Raw genomic sequence first — 27,575 nt, forward strand, 5'->3', positions numbered from 1 at the left:
CTTTATGTATGTAACGTCTCGGCATTATGGTAAAATTTAGAAGAGTAAAATGGGTACAAAACTTCTCCACTGGTTATTAGAAAGGTTCCAGTCAAAATATTCGGACATCAAAAATCTGCACAAAGCCTCAAATAAAATCATGTACTCAACAAATACTAGTAACATTAAGACTCCACAATGATTCATTCTCAGAAAAAATAAGCAAATTACTATCCTATTGAGTTTCCTTTAAAAGGAATTCATTTTAAAGACCTCCTTTGTTGAAGCTTTTAAATTATTAGGTCATATGATAATGAATAACAAACTTACCAGGGAACAGATATCCAGCCACCAGCCACAAATGAGAGGGAACACTCCAATTTCTACCACCACTAGCAAAGAGACCTGTGGTAAAAACAAAGATCATCAGTGTCATCCAAATGGGGAGAAGCCACTTCCGGTTTTAACTTATAACAGGAATTACCTTAACAACGATATAGCAAACTCCCAGCAAGCGACGAGACCTATGAAATTTAACAAGAGTTGCCAAGCCCTGCAGCATCTAGTCAAGGAAAATCTGAGCATAACAGATACTTATTTAGGCAACACTTAATATTATTTGACAATTGATTTCATACTTTATCTGTCCTCATCCTCACTACATATATCTACAGCTTTTACTGAAAGGACAAGAGAAAAGAAACAGTTTTGTCATTAACAGGAACAACTCTTTGGTATGAATAACATCACTGAATACCCACGTTAGTTAATTAAAGGATACGTGACAAATTATCAGTGTTATTGCTAAAAGTATATACCCAACTATGGTTGTGATTAGACCTTCAAAATGAGATGCTTGTACCTGGAAATAAAAATAAATAGAATTTAATTTTACCATACGGTCTACATCCCAGTTTAATAATGTATGAACAATCCAAGCAGACTAAAAGCTGTAAAACAACTATAAAATCCCCTTTGAATGACATCTCTGCAAACCAGACTCTCCCACTGCTGTGTATTATGAAAGGATGAGGTAAAATCAAAGAGTAACACTCTACTCAAGCAGACAAAATAAAAGCAGAGTGAATTAAATTTTACAAAATTAACTGCTGCAAAACACTAGTCTCGTCTCTACTCTGGCCTGACGCGGACTCGCCCAGGGCTGAGCAAAGAAAGCAGCAGCGCGCCACCCAAGCAGCCGGCCGGCCAGGTCCGTCTCAGCCCCTCACCTCCCACCCCGAGGAGCGACTGCGTACATTTCCCCTGCTCTCCAAATCCATTCCATTTTCAACTTACAGAGAGTGAAAGTTTGGACAGTGACAAATCTTTTGGGTTCCTGAATTTCAGACAGCAAGTGGTGATAGTTTGGAAAGTCAAATTTATCAAAGCTTTATGTGAACCTTTCAAGTGTGTTCAACTGCGAGAAGCAGAGCTGCAATTAAACACTGAAACACATCTCTTTGCCCTTTCAGAACGCTTCAGAATCTGAGCTCTCCGGATTTACATACACAAATTGAACAGAACGTTCCAGATATGTCAGCTCTTCCTTGAAAGACTAGATCTTTCACAAAATAGACCCCTACACAAAATAGTCACTAGACCCCACAAAATAGCTGTAGTTGACCATCCAAATATTTATCTACCTCTAAAAACATGGAGATGTCAAAATTAAAACAAATTCTTTAGAAAACACTATAGCCTATCATTCCAAAACAGACCAATCCTTTTTTTTTTTTTTTTAAGTTGACTGATATGTTGCTACTTTTCTAAATTCACTATGGGAAAGCTAACGAAAAGGGAGAGAAGGGAGCATACAAGTTAATGGAACAGGTCAAAAATCATCCTGTACGAAAACTGTCCAGTAGCATGCCTTTGGCCCACCCAACAGGAAGAAAGACATGAGTGCATCATGGGATTCAGAGCACATCTTCCTCAGCTGGCAATATTATCTATACTGTCTTGAGCCTCTGTTAGTTTAAAAAAGAAAAACAATGAGGTAATGCTGGATAACTATTCCTTTGTGTAAGGCAAATTGAGAAATGAAGTAACTCTTTACAACACTATCATTTACTCAACAAATATCAAATCTGGGGCAAAATAATGAAAGTAAGCTTGTAAAAGTATTATACTCACGTGTTCTTCAAATCCCAAACCAACAAGGGAGAAATGACCAATATGGTAAGGGCAAAATGCTAAAAAGGGAAGAAAAAAACTCAATGAAAACTTCAAAATCAAAACAACGAACACTCCTAGTGTCAACCCACACTAAAAGGAACCAGAGCTTCTTCGAGAAATGAAAGATTCCAGAACTGGGGTCAAAAATGTACTGCCTAGGACGTTCTCTATAACCGGAAAACAACAAAGATATCAAAGTCGAATAGGCTCATGGCAAAAGGACCCAGGAACCATCATGAAGTCTCATGAAAGGACAATATGAGCATCAAAGAATGACCAAACTGAGGGAAACACACTGAATGCTTCACAAATACACGAGTTCATACTACTCAAAAAGGGGAAAGCCAAAAACAAAACCGCAAAAGGACAAAAAGCAACAGAAGACAAAACACTTTCATCACCCATGGAAACAGCACATCAATTCCTTGCCCTGAAAACTGATAATTGGAGGGAAAGAACCGCACACCTGTCTGGCTTCTTCTGAACAAACAGCTTCAGGTTAACTATGACGTTACTTAAACGTTCCAGTTTAAAGGAAAAATAGAGACAAAGGAGCAAGGCGGTAGACAGAATACAAGAAACAAATCAGACAAATGTAGGACAAGTGACCTAGTCTGTTCAAGAAACCAATGGCAAAATAGGGTAGAAGTAGCAGAAAGGAGCAAAGAATATGCTAGATCAAAAGGAACTTAAGACTTAACAACCAAAACTAATGTGTAGACCTTATTTTCATCCTCAAACAAACCAACTGTAAAATGACATTTAAGGAGACAATCTAGGAATTTTTAATATGATGGATTGTTAAAAAAAAAACTTAAATTCTGCTAATTTAGTACAGTGTGATAGACACTATGGTTGAATGAGAAAATATCCTTAAAATTTTCATAATAAAAATTTGTATAGTCTCTTTTCCTCAAGTATTTCTTGTCATGTTAATACAATTTTATTTTTCTTAATAAAATGTAATTATATTTTCTTTATGGCAAAATTAATTGAGCAGCACAGATTACTAGGGAAGCCACGAGGGGACTCAATCATTAAGACAAAAGAGTGAATCTACAGGATCTGGCCACCACACCTCTCTAATCGATTATATTCCATGGGTAGAAATTATTTTGAACAGGTATTCCCAACATATTTAAAATTATAAATCATACACACATTATTTTACTAATATGTGTATTATAAAGCACGAGAAATTCCTGTAAGAGTAAGAAAAAACTCTATGCAGAATTTTTCCTATTTTGTTCACACCCAGCTCTGATGATGACTCAAACAGGCTCCTGAGAAGCACCAATTGTTAACAATTTCTATCCAATTACACAGCAACTACCAGATAAATATCCTGAAATTAAGGTCAGTTTCTCAGTATCATTCCCTTCTACTAGGACACAGCTGCATAATAAGGTTATAATTCTGCAAAGTACATGACCATAAGAGTCCAAAAATGGAGGTGGAAAATTCCAACAGAGCAACTAAAGTAGAAAAGAAATAGGAGTGTGCTTAATCCCAATGGCCATTCACCTTTAAGGAAAAGTATATTCCTAAGAAAAGGAAAACCTCTTGGTTCATTTCAAAAGATCCTAAGTATAATATATACAGGTTTCATACGAAGACAACTTTTTTTATAGCATAAGCTTAGAGGCTGGATTAAAAAAAAAATTTACTTAGATTTGCTTTACATAAATGAGTGCTCCCGTTTCTATAATTCATGTTTTCTTTTTAAGTTTGTTTATTTATTTTTTAGTCATCTCTATACCCAATGCGGGGCTCAACTCACAACTCCAAGTTTAAGAGTTGCACGCTCCTCCGAAGAAGCCAGCCAGGTGCCCCACTATAATTCATGTTTTAAAGGCGACTTGTTCCTCCAAACATTAATTCAGCATTAAGCTTTTCTTGCAAGAACAAAGACAAAACCTACACATCATTTTTTCTCTCAAAGAATCAGAACAGTTTCACACTCTATGTATGTATCAATTATTTTACATAATGAAGAATGTATGCAGAATAATCTTCATTTTCATGTTTCCACCCCCCCCACCCCAACCCTCGCAAAAGGAAACAAAGAATGAGCTTCCTATCAATTTGCACCATCTTAAATAGCTACTAAAAATTAAGAATCAATGGAACTTTTTCAAGATTATTTTGTTTCAACAAGATACCTTTAAATTTTTTTTGTTCTTTCATAGATAATATTCAGAAATTAGTTTTTCGTCTCATTCTCAAGTCTACATATTCAATGTCTTTTTTACAACACTTCAACACTTCCCGTTGAAGGCCTAACTGCTTTCTGAGTCACAACGTGGTTGGCAACCCAAAACGAGTAACTTAGGATAAAGTGTAAGAACATTGGGAAATCTATACTGCCCCTCCTGAGCAGAATTAAGGGGTAACTCACATGCAGAAAGAAGGAATTTCTCAAAGATCAGCCCTATCAAGAGATGTGTAGCCTGAGGTGTCTCTATGAGACACAAATCAAAGCACAATCTAACAGCCTGATTCTATCAGACTCCACTTCCTTTCCCTTGAGAGGTGCAGGAATTGCATCTTTCTCAAAGCAGAAAAACCTGTGAATTCTGTCTCCTCGCCCATCTTCCTTTCTCTAATCACTCCCAACAGGAGGGACTCATGTGTCGTCACAAAATCCTCACAGTTGCAGTTGTCAAAGTGTTTGGAAATGACTTTGCATTCACTGGAATTTGGTTCTAAAGGAAATTCACACTTGAGAAAGGTTCACTTTTCTCCTCAAGCCTCTATCCACCTCTGGTGACAGCTCCCAAGCCAGGGTCTCTGGGAAGGCCTTGGATAGGATTCTGAGAGAGGAAACAAGATCTTCTGCCAAAGGGAAGAACACACAGATAATCACCACAAAACTGGTTCCAGAGACAGGATGATGCCTATCCTCAACTCAGTCTAAAACCAGCTTCTATAAAAAGAGATGGAAATGCCCCAAAGAAGCAGAGATGGTAGGTAACTATAGTCAATGTCGCTTAGGAAAGAAAAGTTATCTGTATGGGTGGGGCCTTCCAGTACAGGATAACTATCTGAAACCATTTCGTATATCCATCCCTGTGTTTAAAAACAAACAAAAACAAAACCCATAACAAGGCTCCAAAAAAACAACTCCTATCTTATTACCATAAATAACAGTATAAACACCACTTACCAAAAACAAGAATGAAGAGTGTGTTTAAAGACACCACCCAGAAGACATGTTCCTAAAAGAAAAGAGCCATTAATAAAACATACTCAATTCTTACTATATGTCTAACGAGACTACTCCACTTAGTTAGGAGACTGGAATTTTCACTGTAGAATGTTGAGATTTCATTTCAGAAATTATGTGCAACTTATTTTTCATTACATAGCTCATACAATTAAGCCTAATAAGGCTCAAGTTCATAATGTTACATGTAGGGGAAAAACATCAATCTATAAACATTTCCTCTTCAGAAACAAGCCACTACAAATTACAAATTCTCACCAAAAATACCCAGATTCCGTTTAAATCAGATGACGCTGAAAATTTCCAAATGGAGGAAAATTTAAAAATCACATTAATTCTGAACTTCTTATGAATGTAAACTGCACAGTGCTTCTTTCCACTGCCCATTTGGTTCTCATGGTTTCTGCAAGGTCATTCGATCTTCCTTGGTCCCTTTTTTCCCTATGGCACCCCGGTTGTCTCAGTGGAGGTCTTAGAACACTCATTCCCTCTTGGCCCTTCGTCCACCCCCACAGTTACTTACTACGTATTACCACCTCCAAGATGACTGTCGCCTTACGTGATTGTTTGAGGTCCCCATGCAGCTAAAGTCACCTTAACACTCAAACATCCCAAGCGGTTTCATATTACAGAAGCTGAAAAGAGCATCACTTCTCCTTTAAGGGAGTACTCCTCACCTCTGAGCCGTATGTACTCTTTACCAGGAAGTAAAGAAGATAGGTGAGGTTTGGCAAACAGCGGAAACCTAACATGAAAATGGGCCTGTCGCCGGGAACACTGCAAAGCTGCTCTATTTTCACCAGCTCAGGCATGAATTAATATACTGCAAAGTTTAAAAAGACCAAAAAAAAAAAAAAAAAAAAAAAAGATCAAGTTCTTCTTAACTACAATTCTGTATCTCATTTTGTTTTCTAAAAATCAAGTAATCAATAATTACCTTTTTAAATACTATTACCTTTGTTCTTTGCCAATATTTTCAATACACAAAACAGACTTTCTTCAACATATCAAGTAATCAAAAGGCACAGGGCATGCTGACCTTAAGCGTAAAAAGCCAGCACATAATACTGTAAATTTGAAACTGCTGAGTCATTAAGATAATTAAGTCACAACTCTTATTATTAAAAAATATTGGCTTTACTTACTAGAAAAACTAGTGATCCGTCAAGTCCTAGCATCTAAAATAAATAACAATATACATGAATTAAAGATGCAACAGGATTTTTTTTCTGTTTATAAAAAAGGCTCATTTTCAATTATCTGTAAACATAACCCTTACCCACTACTTTCTAAAACAGCTTATCATTTTCAGAGTAAAAAACTTACTAGAGTTTTATATCTGGGCCTCCTTTTATTCTAAATCTTATGATTATGAAATCAAAACAATTCCATCTTGGGTTTACTTCTTACATTAGCTATGGAGCCAGTCAAGACTTCAGGACCTATCAACTTGCAGTATCAGAATAATACTTCATTTAAATTGTTACTTCATTTTCCAAACGTCCACAATGTGTTTGTATTAAAGGCCAGAAAGTAGAAAAATAGTCAGTAATAACATTATATTTTTAATATTTTCACCACAAACAATATGTCACTTTTCTCTAGAAATTAAAGTTCACGGTCTCCACCAAACGTTGACTACAAAATTAGTGTATAAATATAAAAATGCCTGACTTTAAAACACAGCTTCAGGTTAAAACACTAGAACGCAGGGCACCTCGGTGGCTCAGTCAGTTAAGTTTCCGACTCTTGATCTCAGCTCAGATCACGATCTTACGGTTCATGAGCTCAAGCCCTGCATTGGGCTCCGCGCTGACAGTGAGGAGCCTGCTTGGGTTCTCTCTCTGCCCCTGCCCTGTGCTCTTTCTCAAATAATTAAAATAATTAAAAACAACAACAACACTAGAATGCATGAAAGAATCTTACTCTTTCCCACGTAAGTTCTTCTGCAGCTCGGTCCCACTCTAAAGCATTCCAGTTCATGTCATCTGGAAATATAATTGTTATTTAAAGATTACTGATGGAACCTGAACCACAAACACATTCTTTTAGTTTGGTGTTTTGTAAACCACTGATGAGAAGCTGAACCACATTACTTGCCTGTTAGGGCAGGAAGAACACATATAAACAAATGAAACACATACATAGTTAATTCTAGACTGTGGTTAAGTGTTGGAAAGGCAATAAATACGATTATGTGAAAGAGAGGAACTAAACCAGAATAATCTGGCAAACTTGAGAAAGATGAGGAAGGCAGGGGACAAGACTTCTTCACGGGGGGAGGGTGGCAGAAGAGACAGTACGAAAGGCAGACAGAGATCCAATCGTACAAGCGGGGAAGGTAAAACTGGACTATGTTTTCTTCTTTAGTACAACGGAGAAACCACTACAAGAATTTAAGGCAGGAGGCACTAGGAACATTCTGTGCAGTGAGAATACAGTGGGGCGAGAGCAGAGAACAGCAGCTCATTAGGAGCTATTGTGCTGGACGAGAGAGGGAAATGGAGGCTGCATCAGGGTGGCAGCAGGGCCACATTCTCAGAGCCTTCGAACACACACTCGCCCCTCCCGATGAAGGCCCCTTGCTCCCATGACCCAACTCGCTTCTCATCCTTCGAGGTCTCAGCTGTCACCGACTCTGAGCTACCCGGAGAACCTACTTAAAAAGGGTCTTTCCCAAGAGCATCCTCAGAGCAACCTGCACACTTATCACAATGTGTAACGAGGTACTTGTTCACTTGGGTATTCCTGCTTCTTCACAGAGACCAGAAATTCCATGAAGGCAGGGACCCGAGTGCCGGCGCCCGGGAGGCACTCCGATGTCAGCAATGTCAAGAGGGCCTAGACACAGTATGGTGTTTGACAGGAAAACTCTGGGGTGAGAGGGGGAAATGGAGGTGGTGAGCTAGCGATATAGCAGGCTGGTGGGCACAGTCTTGGATTTTCTTAGCTTTCTGGAGTCACAAACTGCTAGAAAAGAAGAGAAATGGCCTCCTTAATGGCATCTGGCCTGCCGTGTACACCTCAAGAATTCTTCTTTGATATAAAAAGCTGTGCTGACTTAATAGAAATGGAAAGGAATAAAGTATATCTGTATCAAACTCCTTTAAAAAAAAACAAAAAACCTAGGATCTACTACAACTTACAAGTAACTTCTTCCTATTCATTCTAGAAAAGTCCCACACAAAGCAGGATTTTAAAACACAGAACGTGGGGCGCCTGCGTGGCTCAGTCGGTAAAGCATCCCACTTGGGCTCAGACCACGATCTCGTGGTTCGTTGAGTTCGAGCCCTGCATCAGGCCTGCTGCTGTCAACACAGAGCCTGCTTCGGATCCTCTGTCCCCTTCTCTCTGCCCCTCCCCCGCCTGCACTCACCCAAAAATAAACATTAAATACATAAATAAAACACAAAATGTACCCTGCTTCACAGGAAAAAAAAAAATTACACGTATGTATATCCAGAAATGCAAGTTTGCAAAACAGAGTAAAAACAGGCCGGAAATACAACTCCAAGCCCATAAAATTTTGAAAATTCTAGTCCTTCTCCTCAAGGAAAGCTGGAAGTGGGTTCATGGTCATGGAGGGAGCAGAAGGATGGGCCAGCGGCCATTACCCTGGGCCCCGTTGTTGGCATCGGCTGCATCTTCCCCGCCCGCGTCCTCTTCCTCCTCGTTGTCCTCCTCCTCTTCTTCTGCCTGATCGTCCTGGGCATCAGGGTTTTCTCCCACCACTGCGTTCTCGGCCGGCGGGTTAGCAGGCTGGTCAGGGGCCACATTTTCAGCACCATTGCCTCCCGCTGGAGCCTAAAGTGACAGAGAAGCCCAGAAATTTAGCTAACTTGTCTCAGTTTTGCTCTATTTCCAAATAGCACTCTTCCTGCTAAAAAAATAAAACTAATAAACACACACACTGTTAAAATTCCAAAACACACCTCTCAAAGTCACCTTTTCTACAAGTATCTGATTTTGGATCAACTCAGTATATAAGAGCGTGAATTCATGTCACAGTGTCTATATTCATTCAGTACAATTTAGGGATTTCACAAAACAGCACAGGAAATGGGTTAACAAATGTGGCTGGCTATTCTGAACGCATGATTCCATAATCCTTCTTCACCTTTAAACATTTTTTTTTTGAGGACCAAACTTTAACATTTCAAGCACATCCCAAATGAGTTACTGGTGTGGTTACAGAAGCTTCTATTCGTGCCAGCAAAGCAAGAATGGAGAATTCAGAAAGTTAAAGCAATATTCCCTTTGTATACATAAAAACAGTACGTTAAAACATGTCACAAAAGGAGGCAAAAAAGGAGGCATTCAGCAGAGTAAAAATAAGCAGCAGGCTGACTGTCTTAACAATAGGAGAGAGAAACTGCTGGAGTTCACAGTTTCAGGAAAGAGAGCTGCATCAGCCAAAAGAGATCCAGACCTGAGTTCTGATTTATTATTACAACTAGTCAAAGGCAAACTCAAGGAAAACCAAGGTTAGACTTCCCACGACTGCAGTCAGATCTTGCAACAAGAGAACTCTGGTTACTTCTCATGCAGGCTGAGCAAGAAGGAGCAATGAGACTCAACCAGGGATTCTGACCCCAGGCTGCCATCCCTGCACCTGCGCTCTGAGCTCCTCAGGCAAGACAACCTGGAATTACTCGTACGCCAGCATCTCCAGTCTGTTCCTCTGTGTAAACACTGGGTCTCAGCCACTGTCCAGCAAGATCCTGGAGAGGTCTGAGGACACCCTTGAGCCCAGCTGCCACCTCTACCTGGAGGCTACAGGGTTGGGAGGATTCCTTCAACGGAATGATCTCAACGTGTTCCAGTCTTCATCAAGGCCATCCGGGGAAATCCCAGAAGGCTCTTGTGGAACCTGGACCTGGGGAGCCATTATTAGGATGACCTCTGGCTCCTGAGCCACCATCTCATTTGGTGGTGACCTTATTTGATCATTCTGAATTTCTCGATTTCTTAGTGTCTTTGGGTACCCTTCCAACTCCTTTCTTCACCTCTGGGAAAAGAGAACTCAGATTCCCCTGGAGGGTGGCGGGGGCAGCTCATGAGGAGACTCAAACCTCACAACCAACTCTGGGAAAGGGTGGCAATTCTTCTTTACTGCCTTCACTGACCATCTCAGGGACGAAAATAGTTTTACTCATTACCTATTCGTTTACACCCGTACAGATATAGAACTTAATTCTCAGTTATCAGTTAAATACTTGAGGAAAAGGTGTCTAATTCCTGCTCAGTAGGTGAACCTATCCATATGGATGCTGTCAGTTCCCGCATGCATTCTCCTCTGGCTCTTACTAAGTTCTGCTACCGACCAAATGCAAAGACACAGCTACAGTTAAGGAAAACACTGAACCCCCATGGAGTCAATAAAGATTCTTAAAAAACTGCATTAAATGCTTCAAAATATGAGGTACGACCATAAATGTAGTAATGCTACATAAGAAGTATCTTTTCTTTCTAGTCTCACATCTTGCATGTGTGATTTGCTAAGGAGAAGTTACACTCTTAACTCTGTAAAGAAAAAATTATGATTGAATTTGGGGGCACCTGGGTGGCTCAATTGGTTGAGCGTCCGACTTTGGTTCAGGTCACGATCTCATAGTTCGTGGGTTCAGGCCACACGTTGGGGTTTGCACTCACAGTGCAGAGCCTGCTTGAGATTCTCTGTCCTCTCTCTCTGCCCCTCCCCTGCTCCTGCATGCTTTCTCTCTCAAAAATGAATGAACGTTAAAAAATTTTTTTAAAAAGAATGTCAGAATTTGAGGAGACCAAGCTACACACTGACACAGCAAAAGGTCCTTAAATGAAAAATTAAGTTGTTAATTATCATTCTGAGTATCTTAGAGTCAATTTTCCATAATAAAACTGTATGAAGTGTAAGTAGTTTTCGAACGTAAGTAGTTAATATTTTGACATTGTCAGCCCCAAAATTTCTCAGCAAGCAAGACACTAAAAACCATTTACCTTATCCTCTTTCTCTTAATACTTCTAGCAAATGCTCCTGTATCTAACATTAAGCATGGCATCTCTCATCAAGAAACAGCGAAAATGCACCAGACTGTTAACAGGGTTCCGATTTTTCTACTTTTGGTAATGTTGCTACCGGGAGCAGGAAACACAAGCAATTTACATATGAAGAAACTGATGAACCAAGGAGGTATGCAGCCTCCTTAGTGCCAGGCGGCACATCAGCATCATATCCAGGAAGTACACATGGTAACTTCCAGGCCAGCGCTAAGCAGTAAATCCAGGCAAAGAGAATGCAAGAGCGCTTGGGTACACCCTCACCACTGTTCCCAATCTCACTAGAAAATTAAGAGGCAAAGGAAAAGTAGCCTTCTTTTGATTTTTTGCATCTCCCTTAATCTTCTCCCAAACCTTTTCACTGTCCTGCTTCTGAATAAGGGGCACAGGAGTCAAGGGTTTAGGTCTCAGAAGGTGACAGTAATTCCCACGTCCTACTCAGATAGAATCACCGGGGGCGAGGGAGTTACCTCATTGTGGTGGTGCCCAGCAGCATTGAAGGGGGGGGCAGCATGCTCCAACCAAATCGGTGCCCCGCCGTGGACTATCTGCTCTCGCAACCACACGAGGCTGATGAATGCACACAGCGTGCACGTCACCACGAAACAACCCTGCAAACAATCCGCCAATAAATTGTCCCTATTAAAAAAAAATTATAGAGAATTACTCCAAAGAACACTTAAAATTAAGAAAACAAAGGTAACAACATTTCATTTTACACTTAAATGTCAGAAGAATGGCCAGAAAAAGAAGTCATCATTTTCTGGGTGAAATCAGCCTCTGAGAATTACTTCTGAGAATGGTGAAATTCTAACTATCTTATAAGCTGGCCAAATATATTTATTTCTACATTTCTACTATGTGTGTTTTTATTTTAATAAGCAAAGAATAACATAAGAACTACACAGAACTTAGCTACCTAGCCTCTCTATGAACATGGCTTAGAAACAGGGGCAGGCAAAAAGCAAAAAACCAAAAGCAGCCGAACGTACATGTAATTTACTAGAGGTGAGTGACTGTCCAACCCTCAGGGAGACTCTCCTTATCCTTACTTTACACACAAGTTTAACAAACTTGGTTGGCTGAGACCCACACACATGAAGATAACCAGTAAAACAGAAAGGGACAGAAGCACCTCCAGAAAGGCCTAATGACAATGCCCAAGAAAGGCCGAGAGATACTCGCTATGCAGTGTATAAGACAAAGTCTGTAACGCACTTTAGACAAGTGTCACTTAGAAAGCAGATCGAATTTTGATGGCAACTGCAAACATACCGGTAGTCCCTCAACCAATTCAGAAAGACATTACGGTTCCTTTACAGTCGTACATGAAAATACATTATCATGACACCAAAGACCTCTTTGTTCTCTCCCTCTCTGAAAGGGCTTGTCCTTCCCCAGCCTACGTCTGATTTCAGAATAATTCAAGGATAACTCAAAAATCTTGGTGGCCTTAGGAAAATCTTCCATCAGAATGGAATGACTTTTTTCCTCCATGGAAAGTCTGAAGAAGGATCCGTTTGAGCAATCTCAGCCTACAAGCTCCAAACTTAAAGAACTGATGTGGCCCACAGATATGATCTGGAATATATCCCAATCAAAAGAGGAATGCTAACCACTCCTGAGCTAAGGAACCCTTCAGATTATTAAAACTTTGATAGCTTGGGACTAAAACACCCCCTTCTCTATCTCTACTTGTCACCAGCAATAAGAATAACAACTGTTTGACGTCAGTTTTAAACAGTAACAAACCCTTTGTAGGGTTCTTTTCCCTCCTATCTAGAGTCAGGGCTGGTTCTGTGAACTGCCTGGATGAAGGAGAGGCTGTCTGAGTTTAGCGCCTAGAAGACAGCTTGTGAGCTTCCACTTTCACTCTTTTAGAATGCTGCCGTGTCCACCACCTACAGAAGCCCCACTGGCTTTCTGCGAGATGAGAGGCCACGTGGAAGAGAACCAAGGCACCCCAGCCAGAGCCATCCTAGACCATCCAAACCCAGGGCAACACAGGAGTAACTGAGGCAAGCCCAACAGATGAGCTGAGCCCAGCTCAAACTGCTGGCCCCCGGAATTATGAGCAAACAAAATTACTGCTGTTTTAAGTCAGTAAGTTTTGGGGGCAGTATGTTTTAAAGCAGTAATTAACTGCTTTAGTATGTTGTGCCTAGAGATGATCTGAAGAACTTAGCTACAGAATATATAAGCAGCAGCTACAATATTAAGAAATTTAAAGTAAAATTGCAGAAATAAAATTAATACTATAGAGAAAATTAAATAATGCTCACTAAAAAAAAAAAAGTAGTTTAGCTAAAATTGCTTTCAGGAAAACTGGCTCAATTCTTCAAACTGTAAAAGGCAGCATGGAATTATAAAACCAAACCATGTTTACAATTTCTTTTGACTATCCCCCCCATCCATGCCTTCGGTGTTCTTCCCGTCAATCAGCAGTGTCTCGAAGGCGATTCTGGTGTCTCACCAACCAATAAGGTCAGAAAGAAAAGGGGAGCTTGCCAATGTAAGGTAAGGCAAGCAACGGCTCTGAGCTTTGGGGATAATTCTGCTATAACACTACCACAAGTACTCCAAATTCACATGGAGTTTTTACGGATATATGTGAATTTAATCTTTGAATAGCCCACCCAAATCCCTGAGGCATGATCTTCCTGACTTTACAGATGAGGAAACAGATTCAGAAATTTCCAGTGATTTGCCCAAGGTCACCAAAAAACTTCCAGCTACAGACACTGTATTCCAATGCTAGGGTTCCTTCTGTTACAACCAACTACCTCTCTGTATCACCTGAGTGATCACACCTGCCAAATAACCAGCTGTTCAATGGTTCTACCAATAAGAAGTGAAGGTAGCTAGTAAAGTACTACACTTTGTCCGGCATTTTCACTGACATGGCTTCCATAAACACCTGTTTTTCACATAGCCGAAGCCTCCCAATTCAGGCTTTGGTAAATGTTAACTTAGCCATTAAAACAGAAACCATGAGAAAAATACTGTATCTCTACCTCATTAAACTGTCCAGATAGGAACTCAAGCCAACTTTTCTAAACAACTGAGATACTGACTGGCCTCTACTACACACACTCATAAACTATAATGGTTTACAGAATTTTAGTCCAAACTAAATGGAATAAGCCTTCCCTACGTGAAATGGTTCTTTCATTAGTTTATACCTATTAAAATAAGACTTCCATCCCACTTAGCAGTCACCCCTTGCTTTTTCTGACCTCCCTCACTACTTCTAATATGTATCTTTGCTTTGTACACAATTCCTAACCGAAAGTCAGAGGTGAACTATGTCATACACACAAATGACAGCTGAGCCATTTAAGACAGACTTTTTAAACTTCTATACTAAGACCATGCTCTGGATGGCTGAGATAAAAAAATCTGATGTCCAGAAAAGGGAACACTATCCTGTTGGTTTCTACTGCATCATTTCACAAAAGGCCTGTATTTTTACACAAAGGGTTATCTCCTTACACTAATTCCAGATTTTCAAGTGTGTTAAATTACTGCTTCCCTGTTTTGTCATGGCCATAGCCATCAGTGCCCTATTTCGAGGCCTTTGTCTACTTCTAAAAATTACTTTATCACAGCTGTTCTTCAAAAATGAAAACAAAAAACAATTCTAATGTAAATAAGGCTCAAGCTGAAAACCTTCAATGAAAACCTATTATTCCCTATACTGCCAAAGAAACAGACATAAATGAAGTACCTTGCCTGTTCTACCCAAAAAGGTATAACCAGCAAGTAGAAAAACCAAGTCACAGACACAACCAATGTTTCTAAATATTTAGAAACATGATTAGAAGTAATGCTGCAGATGCAACAGACTTCAAAGAATTCCTAATTTCTTTTCTATTGGAAATACAACTTGCTCTCTCCTTTTGCCAAGTGACTTATTTTTATGGTAATATACTCTGAATACTTTTGTTCACAGAAGGGTTTGATACTGTTCTTTGTTCTCACTGACATAAGGATCAGGAACCTAAGGTCAACTGGGTACAAAAGATTTGGCAAATATAGGTGCAATTTTGGTAGGCTGAATATTCTAGTGATCCTGATACAGTTAATCATTTGCAGCATTTCTAATTCTGACATCAGTAATAAAACACGTCTTTCCCCCCAAAAACACCATTACGATGCTTGATGTCAAATTAAGATACAGTAAAACAATGACCACGAACAAGTTTTTTTAGAGTCCATATTCTAATAATCACAAGAAACATTTAAAAAATAAATTTGTATTCAAATGCCTATGTCATTAAAAACACATGTTTAAATGAACTCTCAGCATAGGAACACAGCAGCATAGATCTCACATTACATGAGCCTATTTAAGAGGTGCCCCCCTGCCCCCCAGTTACAAAACAGTCCTTTAAAACATATCTGTTTTTAAACAAACATGTACATGTTGTCAGCCACTTCTTCTGTACCTATAACTGTCAGACTAAGACACGTAAGTTACTTTTTGTCCTCAGAACAAAAGGAATTTTCAAATTGTAAGAAACATAAATGTGTGCAGGAAAAATGAGCACTCTCTGTGCTGTGCAGCCTTCCAGCTTCACAAGGTTCAGTACTCACGTGGACAGCATGTCCAGTGGCAGTGTCAGTAGTGAGCTCACGGAGCCAGTAAACAAGCACTTGTAGATACGGCCTAGCAAAAAGAGCAAGACAGCATGTGGTTATAACGCTCACCATGAACTCAGGGCCTCGATTAAACAGCGGTAAAGTGAAAGCCACTGAAATATTTAGTCTTTGCAAGGCTGTCTTACTACATTAAACACTATACTAGGCAATACGATACAATACTACATCAAAAAAACCCAACACGGTGAACTAAGCATAAAAATAGTGAGTCAACATCACACACTAATGTTGAGAGCTTAGATTCTCTATAGACTGACTTGTTTCTATTGAATGAGCTTAGATGTTTGAAAAGGAAAAAAATCTACATTAAAGACCTCCAAATTACAACACGGAGAATTTTTTTGAACCAAGAATTCTAAAATTCATGGAGTCTGCTCACAAAAATAAAAGGTATCAGTTCCAAAGGTATACAATTTGAAATTAAGAGGACTTTCCAGAAGAGTAAAGGCTCTAATAACATGAATAGCAAACTAACAACCAATTTTGAAACAACACAGACTAAGGGTCTGGCCATGAAGGGAAAAAAAGATCAAGTGTGGGTGAATGCACCGCCATCCCCTCATCCTCTTACTCAGCAAAGTCAAGAACAGAAATGGGGCCCATGAGGAAACAGCTGAGATTTTCCTTCTAACCAGAACTTGTATATTAGTTTAAGCACTCCCTATGGCCTTGTATCAAAAATTTTCAGTGACCTCAACGGCTGTTTTCAAAAGCCAAATCGAAATGAAAAGGTAGGAAAAGATTTCTGTAATAGCAATGACTTACATACATTTATAAAATAGTCCAAGCAAGTATGGTTGTAACAAAGTAAAACTGACAACAGACCAAATGTCTGTAGATAAGAAAATGGATTCATAAATTACAGGTGTCCTCAGTGCAGAGTGCTTTGCATCCATTAAAAACTAAGGTAGCTCAACAAGTTCTCACATGGAAAGGTCCCAGGGTACACTGCTAACTTAAAAAAGTTACAGACTAAAAAAAAAAAAAAAAAATTACAGACCATGTATTTGTGGCAGAACTTAAATTCTGAGTATGAATGTGTGCGTGTGTGTGTGTGTAACAAGTGAGAACAGAGATTCAGCTTGTTGACTGTATTATGTAAATTCTTTAAGTCCCTACTTAATTTATTATTTGATCTACTGCTTTTAGAGAGGTTAGTCTTCCACTTGACTATGAACACTTTACATACTTCGAAGTCCTGTTCTCTGGTGCATAAAAGTTCTTCAATTTTATTTGCTTGGTAGCCTGTGCATTTTACTCATACAAAATAAATGCTTTTTACCCATTAAAGTGTTTCATCTTGAATGACATCTGGCTGATTAATGTTGTTCCTTTGTTTTGTCAGCATTTGCTGACATCCCTCTAGCATTAACCTGGGCTGCTCTGTACTTATCTCTTACAGTGAATCACTTTTCTCTGTACAGAACCGTAAGCTCCTATCTTGCAATAGATAAATCTCAAGTCTAAGGATCACAGAAGTTGCAACCTTACCCCTTCCTCTCTTACTTCCCTCCCTCTACCCTCTCTCCCTGTCTTTTGTTAGATTTTCCAAGTATTTGCTGTTTCCTACTCCCACTCCCCAGGATAAAAACTCAATCCCACTTCTACTCTTCTGGCACTCAGTTTTAAGTTTCATTTTGTTACTTATTAGGGTAAAATTTACGTGACTCTTAAGTATGTGTCTGGGGGAATTTTTATATATGTACATATATCCAAGAAACTACCACCCAGATCAAGATATTCAGCATTTCTAGCTCCGTGGAAGGCTCCTCAATCCCCTTCCCAGTTGGAATCTCCAGCAAAAGGTAGCTGCTAGTCTGATCTCTATCACCATAGATCAATTTGGCCTACTTTAAATTTTTTTTTAATGCTTATTTATTTTCAAGAGAGAGAGACAGAGCGCAAGTGGGAGAGGGACAGAGAGAAAGGGAGACACAGAATCTGAAGCCGGCTTCAGGCTCCAAGCTGTCAGTACAGAGCCCAACACGGGGCTTGAACTCACCAACTGTGAGATCATGACCTGAGCCAAGTCAGATGCTCAACCAACTGAGCCATCCAGGCACCCCCAATTTGGCCTACTTTGAAATTTCACATAAATGCAATCCATACTCTTTTGTGCCTCGCTTCTTTCTCTCAGAGTAAAATTCATCCATGTTATTCCATATCACAATAATCACCTATTTTTTCACTGCTAAGTAGTATTCCATTGTATAGATAAACCACAATGTACACACTCTACTGTTGATAGGTATTTGGTTGGTTCCAGTGAACTCCTATTAGCAAAGCTGCTGTGATCATTCTTACACACGTCTTTTAGAGGACACAGGCTGTAGTTTCTGTCAGCTATATTCCCAGAAATGGAACTTCAGGTTGGATCATAGGTATTTATAATATTTAGCATCTGTCAGATATTGCCACACAGTTTTCTGAAGTAGTTACACCATATATATTCCCTCCGCCAACAAAGGCATGTTTCAGATGCTCCACACCCTAAGAAACATTTGGCATTGTCTTCTATTTTAGTTTCAGCCATTTTGCGGAGTATGTAGTAGTATCTTCTTGTGCATTTCCCTGATGACTAATGATGCTGAGCAGCTTTTTGTGTGTTCACTGGCTATTTAGATCATCTTCTTTCCAGAAACACCTGTTCAAATCTTTTGTCTACTTTTTATTTGGGTTGTCTGCCTTTTTCTTACTGACTTTTATAGGAGTTCCCTACATACTGTAGATACAAGTCCTTTGTTTGAAGTATATATTGCAAATATCTTCTCTCTGTGGCTTGCCTTTCTCAAAGGTATCTAAGCATGAATAAAAGTTCTCAATTTCACTGAAGTCCAATTTATTCAGTATTTTCTTTTATGGTTATTCTCCCGTGTTTTTTTTTTTTTTAGAAGTCTTTTGGTTGTAACATGCACATTCAAGATTATGATCCAACTCAAATTAATTTTTGTGTCAGGTGTAAGATAATGACACGGTTCATTTTTCATCTGGCCAACCAGGTGATGCTGTACCATATACTGAAAGGATCAGCTTTCTTCCACTGAACAGCAGTGGTACCTCTGTTGTGATTCAGGTGATGATGCAGATGTGAGTCTAGTTCTGGGCTCTATTTGCTTACCTCTATTATTTTTCATATGCAGTCACACTATATTTTCCTATCCGTATCTAGAGCACCCACAGTCCCCTCACAAATAAAAATTACCAATCACTATGAATTAAAATTGCTGGTTAGCTGTGAGAAGCACTTGTTTCTTTTTCTTCGTAGCTCATGCCTTTCTGATTTCTTACTCATTTTGGTGAAGTATGTCCTCAAATGCTTTTTTCATAAATAGTTTGAGGTGGCAAGCTTTTCGTGCCTTTGCACTGACTGAAATGTCTGCATTTTGTCCCTTCATCTGAGAATAATTTATGGGTAGATTTCCGGTTCAAAAATTCTGTCAAAATCTGAAGTCTCTGCTGTCTTCTGGCATTCAAAGCTGCTGATTTTAAGTCTAATGCCAGTCTGATTTTCATTACTTTGTAGGACAATCTGAAAATGGATTATCTACCATCCTGTTCAGCCCTGGAAGACCAGAATGTCTAGGTTTATGAGTCTCTGTCCTTTATCATGGTCAGCTGTCTTTCAATCGAAAAGAGGCTGGTCATTTCCTCATGTCCAGTATCTCTTTCACCTTTTCAAAGTACTTACTAGACAGATCGTGAAACAACTGGATACAGCCTTTACCTCCTGATTTTTCCCCTCATACTTGCAACTTCTTGTCTCTGAGTTCCATCCTAGAGAACTCCTTGCTCAATCTCCTAGTTCACCACCTCACTCTTCAACAATACTTATTCTGCTATTTGATGTATCCCCCAAAGACTTTCATCTTCATGAATGATCAAGTGTATTTTATTCTAAAGAGAAACGACGATATGAATTATGCTTATTTAAAAATCTCATTTGCATCTAATTCCAAAGAATCGTATCTGCACACTCTGGAACCATATGCTATCTAACCTTCTGCATGTCTTTAAAAACAAAAAACAGGGGCACCTGGGTGGCTCAGTCGGTTAAATGTCAGACTTTGGCTTGGGTTGTGATTTTTGTAGTTCACGTGCTTGAGACCTGCATCGGGCTCACTGCTGTCAGCATGGAGCCCACTTCGGACCCTCTGTTCCCCTCCCTCCCCCCACCCCGCCCCTTCCCTGCTTGTGCATGAACACACACACGCTCTCTCAAAAATGAGTAAACATTTAAATAATAAACACACAAAAAAGTAAAAACACAAAAGGGATCAATTAAGGGTTAGTATACCAACCTATAGAAAACCTCCTATATCTTGAAAGATAAGCCTCCCAATTATTCAGGACTATAATAATAGATACATGTGTTGTCTTTTAAAAGAGGGAGAAAACCTCAAAATAGTCCATCTTCTGCAATCTTTGAAATTTCTAATATACTTCAGAGAATAAAAATCATGGTCCTTCCAATTATAATTTGCTTTTGCTTTTTCAACTCTTTCATGAACCTTATTAGCCTCTGTATGCTGTGTTTGTCTTTCCCACATTCATTTGATAAAATGATCTATTGATAACAGTTCTTAATTTAGGTGGATGTTTTCTAAGCGAGGCTTTCCAAATACATGAAATTATAATATCAAATAATTAAATACCATTTGAACACAAATATGATATAATATAACTTTGTAATATTAAATAGTTATGTAAATTTTAAATTACTCCAACCACGGAGAAGTGAATACTCACATGCTGTAAGAGGAACAACTCCCAACCATGCAAAGGCCACAAGTGTATAATGAAACCAGTATCGTATTGCAGTGCCAATACTTGTAACCAGTCCGGCAAATATGTCTTGGATTGGAAGCCGTGAAGGCATATCTGGAGAATAAACTAGAAGAGAAGAAAAAGTACATAATTTCATGAAGATTTAAAAATAGCTTAATTCATAAATATAAAATAGGCATGTAGTGCTAGCTTAACTTTCAATCTTTGTATTGCACTTATTTTTTCCTATTAAAAAAGGGAATCAAACAGTCACAATGATACCACATTTACCCAGAACTCATTTGAGAGCAAATCACGTGTTAAATGCAGAAGCCAACAAAAAAGCCTTATGTGCAGGAGAAAAGATTCAAGAGAAGTTCATATTCCCTCAGTCACTACCATGAACTTCATGCATAGCTAATTTATACATATTTTAGCATTCAAACAATAAGTTTTCCCAAATTAAAGATCAGATAAAGCAAACAGGAGCAAAAGGTGAAGCTGTTGGCATGTTAAAGAAAACCCTCCTAAGTCAAAACCGCAATTAAGATATCACCTTATATCTGTCAAAGGGCTATTATGAAAAAGACAAGGAATAATACGCGTTGGCGAGGATGTGGAGAAAAAGGAACACTCGTGCACTATGGGTGTGAGAATGTAAATTGGCACAGCCACTGTGGAAAATAGTATGGAGATTCCTCAAAAAATTAAAAACATATAGCATCATACAATCCAGTAATTCCACTACTGGGTATTCACCCAAGGAAAACAAAAACACTAACTCGAAAAGATATACGCATCCTTATATTTATTGCAGTATTACTTACAATAGCCAAGATATGGAAGCAACCCACCAAGTGTCCACTGGTAGATGAATGGATAAAGAAAAAATACTACACACACACACACACACACACACACACACACACACACACACACAGGAATATTGCTCAGCCATGAAAAATAATAAGATCCTGCCATTTGTGGCAGCAAAGATGGACTTAGAAGGTATTATACTAAGTGCAGTAAGTCAGTAAGTAAAATACAAATGCCATATGATTTTACTCATATATGCAATCTAAAAAACAAAACAAATAAATGAACAAAAAAGCAGTAACAGACCCATAAGTACAGAGAACAAACTGGTGGTTGCCAAAGGGGAAGGGGGAGGGGGGCAAAATGGGTGAAGGACAGTGGGAGGTATGGGCTTCCAGTTATGGAATAAGTCACGGGGATGAAAAGTATAGCAGAGGGAATAGAGTCAATGGTACAATAATAGCACTGTATGGTGAAAGTTGGGTAGCTACACTTGCGGTGAGCACAACATAACAGAGTTCTGGAATCACTATGCTGTACATCAGAACTAATCTAACACCGTGTCTCAACTATACTCCAATTTAAAAAAAAAGGAAGAACCCTCCTCCCAAATACAAGCCTGAAACATAGCACTCAAAAAGTACAATCCACAGTAAAGTCATTTCATGTGGAAGCAAACACCCCGCTGATGTCTGTTAGCCAATTGCATCTCCCCAATTTCAGCACAATAACTAATATTCCAAACAGTAAATTCAGATCTCCCCATCTCTCTGTAAAATCTGGTTCAACACACTCAGAGGAAGGTTTGGCCATGTTTTAGAAAGATCTCTTTATTTTTTCTAAATGTTTATTTTTGAGTGAGTGAGAGAGTGAGAGTGAGAGTGAGAGTGAGAGAGAGGGGTGAGCAGAGAAACACAGAATCCCAAGCAGGCTTCAGGCTCTGTGCTGCCTGCACAGAGCCCAATGCGAGGCTTGATCTCACAAACTGCGAGACCACGACCCTAGCTAAAATTAAGAGCTGAACACCCAACCAACTGAATTGCCCAGATGCCCCTAAAGTTATTGTTTTTAAAAGGAACCCTTATTGTTCAGAGATACATACTAAAATATGTACCAATGAAAATAAATGAGATTTGCTTTAAAAAGGATAGGGAGGTGGGGAACAAGAACACAGGTAAGAAATATCACGTAAAGGCCATGATTTGAAAATGAGTCAAACTAAGAGATATGAACAGGGGGCTTATTATACCTTTTTTTAATGTTTGAATTTGTCCATAATAAAAAGTTAAAAAATAAAGAAAAAAGGAACATCTCACAAATTAAATCACTCTTTCTCACATATACATGCATTTGTGTGTTGAAAGCTGACATGTGGTTTTAAAAAAGATTTTCCTGGGGCGCCTGGGTGGCTCAGCCAGTTAAGCGTCCGACTTCGGCTCAAGTCATGATCTCATGGCTAGTGAGTCTGAGCCCGGCATAGGGCTCTGTGCTGACAGCTCAGAGCCTGAAGCCTGCTTTGGATTCTGTTCTCCCTCTCTCTTTGCCTCTCCACCGCTCACGCTCTCTCAAAAATAAACAAACATTTAAAAAAACATTTTTTTAATATTTTCCCAAAATTTTATACTTTTATTAAATATCTTTATGTTACCAGTTATAACCCCAAAACGCAATGCAAACTTCTAAAGAACTTACTTGGTGTGAAAGCAAATCTGTGCTTGCATAATTCACAGTATTCTTTTCGACTGTGTTTCAGCCACTGAACTAAGCTGCAATCAAAAATACATTAATAAGCATAGTACTTACAGCAAAGAAACTTTAAGGTTTCACTGAAAGCCAATATTCTATTTTATTAAAATTTTATGTATCATAGAGCTTTTACAATTCTGACAGGTTCATATTTATAACATTTTTTAGCTTTTTATAACTTCATGCTGACAGTCCAAAACTATAACAAATAAAAATATATATTTCTATTACTAAAAAAGTTCAATTAACTAAATTGTAATCTCCTCAAAGCCAGCCTTGAATATAAAAGAATCTCCAAGCATCAACATCAGTTCTAACGCTGGTCTGATAATATTGTTACCCTAGGCAGCTAGGTCTGAATCCTGGTTATCACTAAGTGGTTGGCTGAGTGACCTAGAAAAAGGTACTTAACCTTTCCATGCTCGTTTCCTCATCCGCATAATAATAAAAATATCCCACCTCATGGTTCTAAGAATTAAATGAATTGTGTACAAGCACTGAGTACCACCGGGCACAAAGCACTGCATAAACGTAAGCTATTATCACAACAAGTAGAATCCAAAAACCTCCATACTGCCAATGAACAAAATAAGCTCTCTGTGGCAGAAATAAACAGGTACTCACATGCACCTGGAAAACAATACCCAAATGACAGGGTATGGTAATTATGAATATAGGTAATTTCCAAATTTTCAAAATAAAATTTTTAAAAAATAATTATAGAGAAAGTTTACTGAAATAATCCCCTTTATTATATAAATGACAACACTGAAGCTCAGACATAAAATTTTCTGTAAGGATGACTCACCATTCTTGATGGATGAACTTAATACTGCCGGTACATACACAAGGATGATAAAGAGGTTTCTCAGGTGTTCCTTCTGACCGACACACTCTACATATGTCTGTGAACGAAAAAGATAAACTGAATTATCTTTCGTTATAACTTAAAAAAAAAACAACAGAACACCTGGCATCCGACTTCAGCTCAGGTCACGATCTTACGGTTCATGGGTTCGAGCCCCGCATTGGGCTCTGGGCTAACAGCTCAGAGCCTGGAGCCTGCTTCAGAGTCTGTCTCCCTCTCGCTCTCTGCCCCTCCCCCACTCACGCTCTGTCTCCCTCTCTCTCAAAAATAAACTTAGGAAAAAAAAAAAACACGCAACCTCAAAGCAAAAATACTGTGTTAAAGCAAGAAATCTGTCAGCAGCAGAGATGTAAAAGTGTGACTGTGATAATAAGTATATTCAAAGCTAAAAAATTCCCTAATACATAGAAAGGTGAATTGCCCTTTTGATAAGAACTATTCTCCTAAAACTGCACTCTTCTGTAACTAACAAACGTTAAATAGAAATATGCAAAATCAGGTCACCACTGGTGTCCTAAGAGTTTTAAACTCCAATCCCAACAGTTTAAAGTCCTAAGTCCGGTCCTAACAGTTTAAACTCCACAAAAAACATATCCAAGGACTTGACACAGTAACAACAGCGGGCAGCATAGGAGACACCCCTTTAGCTTCACGTCACACCACCAGAGGTCTAAGGACACGCACACACAGGGTGAGGGGGCACCCCAAAACCACAAAGGTGCCAGGCCAGACAGAGGCAAGCTAGAGGTCACCTTAAGCAAAAGCTGCCAGAGCCCTGGACTACCTGGTCGGCAGACCTTCACCCAGCCCCACATGGCTCTGAGCACATCTGTCCGTCTTCTTGCCTGGGGTGGCCCCTGGGGTGCAGAGGAAGCGCCTCACGCGAGCAATCCTCCAGGCTCCATAACGCTCCCTCTGCAAGACCACCTATGGAAATTTGGCCGCAACTTTTATTTAGACCATCTTCTCTGAGATCTTCAGGGCCAAGTGCCCACCCCAAGTGGTCGATCTGAAAGGCGACAGGCAGTGTGTACTAGGGGCAGAGACTTAGGCAAACTTTCGACCTACTTTCTCACAGGGAATTTCTCGTGAATGGGGAGTAACTGCAATCCAAGCCGGTTATTAACGCATTTAACCAGTCCCCAGCACCCGTGGGACTAGGCTGCACATGAGCTAAGCAGTGTGGTAGTTGGTCCCCAACATTAAAAAGCACCGTGTTGCTCAATCTCGAGTGGCTGAATGCCACTTACCAAATATGAGGGATTCTGAGGACTCAGGCTGGCTAACTGTTCAGGACGCTAATACCCCTGGTTATCAATAAGCCAGACAAATCACTGCCAACACAGAAAGGGCATATACCACCACCCGTGGAGGAGCTTTTGCCGTGCCGATTCTGTCTGCACAGGAGCCGGGAGGGGTTGTCCAGGTTGAGTCAAATCAAGCACACACTCCAGGGTTGTGCCTTTCAGCTTCAGCTTCGGAACCACACCCTCCAGCTACCACCACTCAAAGGACTTTGGTTTCCTGGAAGCAGCCTGTGGGGTCATGAGAACAATGCTGGCGATGTGCATCTGTTTACAGCCAGAACTGCACTGGGTACTCGGATCCAAAGCCTCTTCAAACCTCCCACTTTCACCTTCCTCCTTGATTAACGAAAACATCTTTGGCAAAAGTTTTCACTCTGGTCCGTCTTGCACCATTCTAAGACTTTGGGCGCTTGCAACAATATGAATGTCCCAACAATTCTGCCCAATCAGCCTCTGCAAAGTTCTGACACAAACAAAATAGAACCACACTAGAATTCCATGATTCCCCGGGGCCATATCCTGGCAGCTCAAGTCTTCTTTGAGTACTCTAATTTTCTCCAAACATACACTTCGGCCTAGGGAAACTAGGCTAAGAGCCAGGAGCTCACTAGAAGCAGGGGGTGGGGACCTGCAAGGACCCTGCGGTAGACCCACAGGGAAGCAAGAGATCCAATATCACACGAACATTTTAAGTACACCGAATTCGGTATCTGCACTGAAGCTGGGATTACTGCAGCTGCCAGCACCAGACTTGCCCTGCGACGGATCCTCCTCAAAGGATTTAAAATGGACTCATTCCAACTACAGGACCTCAAAAGAGACCAGTGTTGTTTTTCATCACTGCTCTCCCTGGTCGCAAGCAGGTCATCTGTGCATCTGTGGTCTTTCTTGGTTGGGGTATTTGACCATCAAGCTACATTTATGGTACCAAGTCTGGACTCCTGGTTGTGATGGTCGCCACTAAAGGCACTGGGACTTCTACCTAAAGTAGTTGACAGGTCCAAGAGACAGGCGACCAATCTGGGTCGTCTAGAATCACCAGAGATGCTGGTGCCTATGGGCATCGATTAGTTCCACGATTATCAGAATTATCCAGGTATGAGCAGAATAAGCACTCAAAGCCATATGGAACATGACCACACCAGGCCACAAGTGCTAGGATGCCCGTGGATCGACTTTAGAGAAAGGCATGTGCTACTGAGGGATTAATCAGGTAGGGTGGTTTGGGTGCAAATGTGGGTGAGCCAACGCAGACCCGAGGCAAAGCAGTCCCACCTCACCCTGTCTCTGCAGGCAGCTCTCAGGCAGTTGCAGAAGTAGGGCACAGCAGCAAAAGTGTGGCACGGAGTGTAATGCCATCAGGACACAGTGTAAAGGAAAGCAGCAGCAATACTGCTGCACCCACACAAATAAGGGTAGTTACGTCACCCTCCAGAAACAAGGTGACTGAGTAAGGAGTGCCTTTGTGGGCACATTGCTGCCAACAGGATGCAGTGACAACGGGGAAGGGATACTCATGTGTGTGCCAACAGTTGATGCCACTGGGCTCATCCTGCAATGGGGACCAGCCCCACAAGGACGGCACAGCCCCCATGTGGCAAGAGGAAGCTATAGGGAGGACCGTGTATTGGCCAGATTGGGTGGGGCTCCTGAAAAGGAGCTGTAGCTCTGCGTTGACAGTGTGCAGCCTGCTTGAGATTCTCTCTTTCCCTCTCTGCCCCTTCCCAGTTCACTTTCTCTCAAAATAAAAAATTAAAAAAATGTAAAATAAAATGTGATAAAACTTTCACTGGCTGTATCTTCATCAGGGGAAGAAAGCAGAGTAACATTTAAAAAATATGTCTCGGGGCGCCTGGGTGGCGCAGTCGGTTAAGCGTCCGACTTCAGCCAGGTCACAATCTCGCGGTCCGTGAGTTCGAGCCCCGCGTCAGGCTCTGGGCTGATGGCTCAGAGCCTGGAGCCTGTTTCCGATTCTGTGTCTCCCTCTCTCTCTGCC

General features: G+C 40.2%; 1 protein-coding gene across 2 annotated transcripts in view; it reads right to left on the reverse strand.

Annotated features, from left to right (window-relative positions):
- MARCHF6 (membrane associated ring-CH-type finger 6) overlaps nt 1–27,575 on the reverse strand; it is a 75,399-nt gene that overhangs the window by 31,801 nt on the left and 16,023 nt on the right. For both annotated transcript variants that reach the window (XM_027074258.2, XM_053202098.1), the window contains exons 2-14: nt 24,213–24,309; nt 23,351–23,424; nt 20,825–20,968; nt 16,013–16,085; nt 11,887–12,055; nt 8,995–9,184; nt 7,307–7,368; nt 6,526–6,558; nt 5,321–5,372; nt 2,113–2,171; nt 761–841; nt 464–532; nt 310–384 (exon numbers count right to left, since the gene is read on the reverse strand). In XM_027074258.2, the coding sequence (XP_026930059.1) occupies nt 310–384; nt 464–532; nt 761–841; nt 2,113–2,171; nt 5,321–5,372; nt 6,526–6,558; nt 7,307–7,368; nt 8,995–9,184; nt 11,887–12,055; nt 16,013–16,085; nt 20,825–20,968; nt 23,351–23,424; nt 24,213–24,309 (1,178 nt within the window). The remainder of the gene's footprint in view (nt 1–309; nt 385–463; nt 533–760; nt 842–2,112; nt 2,172–5,320; nt 5,373–6,525; nt 6,559–7,306; nt 7,369–8,994; nt 9,185–11,886; nt 12,056–16,012; nt 16,086–20,824; nt 20,969–23,350; nt 23,425–24,212; nt 24,310–27,575) is intronic.

This window comes from Acinonyx jubatus, chromosome A1 (assembly GCF_027475565.1).
Source record: "Acinonyx jubatus isolate Ajub_Pintada_27869175 chromosome A1, VMU_Ajub_asm_v1.0, whole genome shotgun sequence".
Taxonomy (NCBI): Eukaryota; Metazoa; Chordata; class Mammalia; order Carnivora; family Felidae; genus Acinonyx; species Acinonyx jubatus.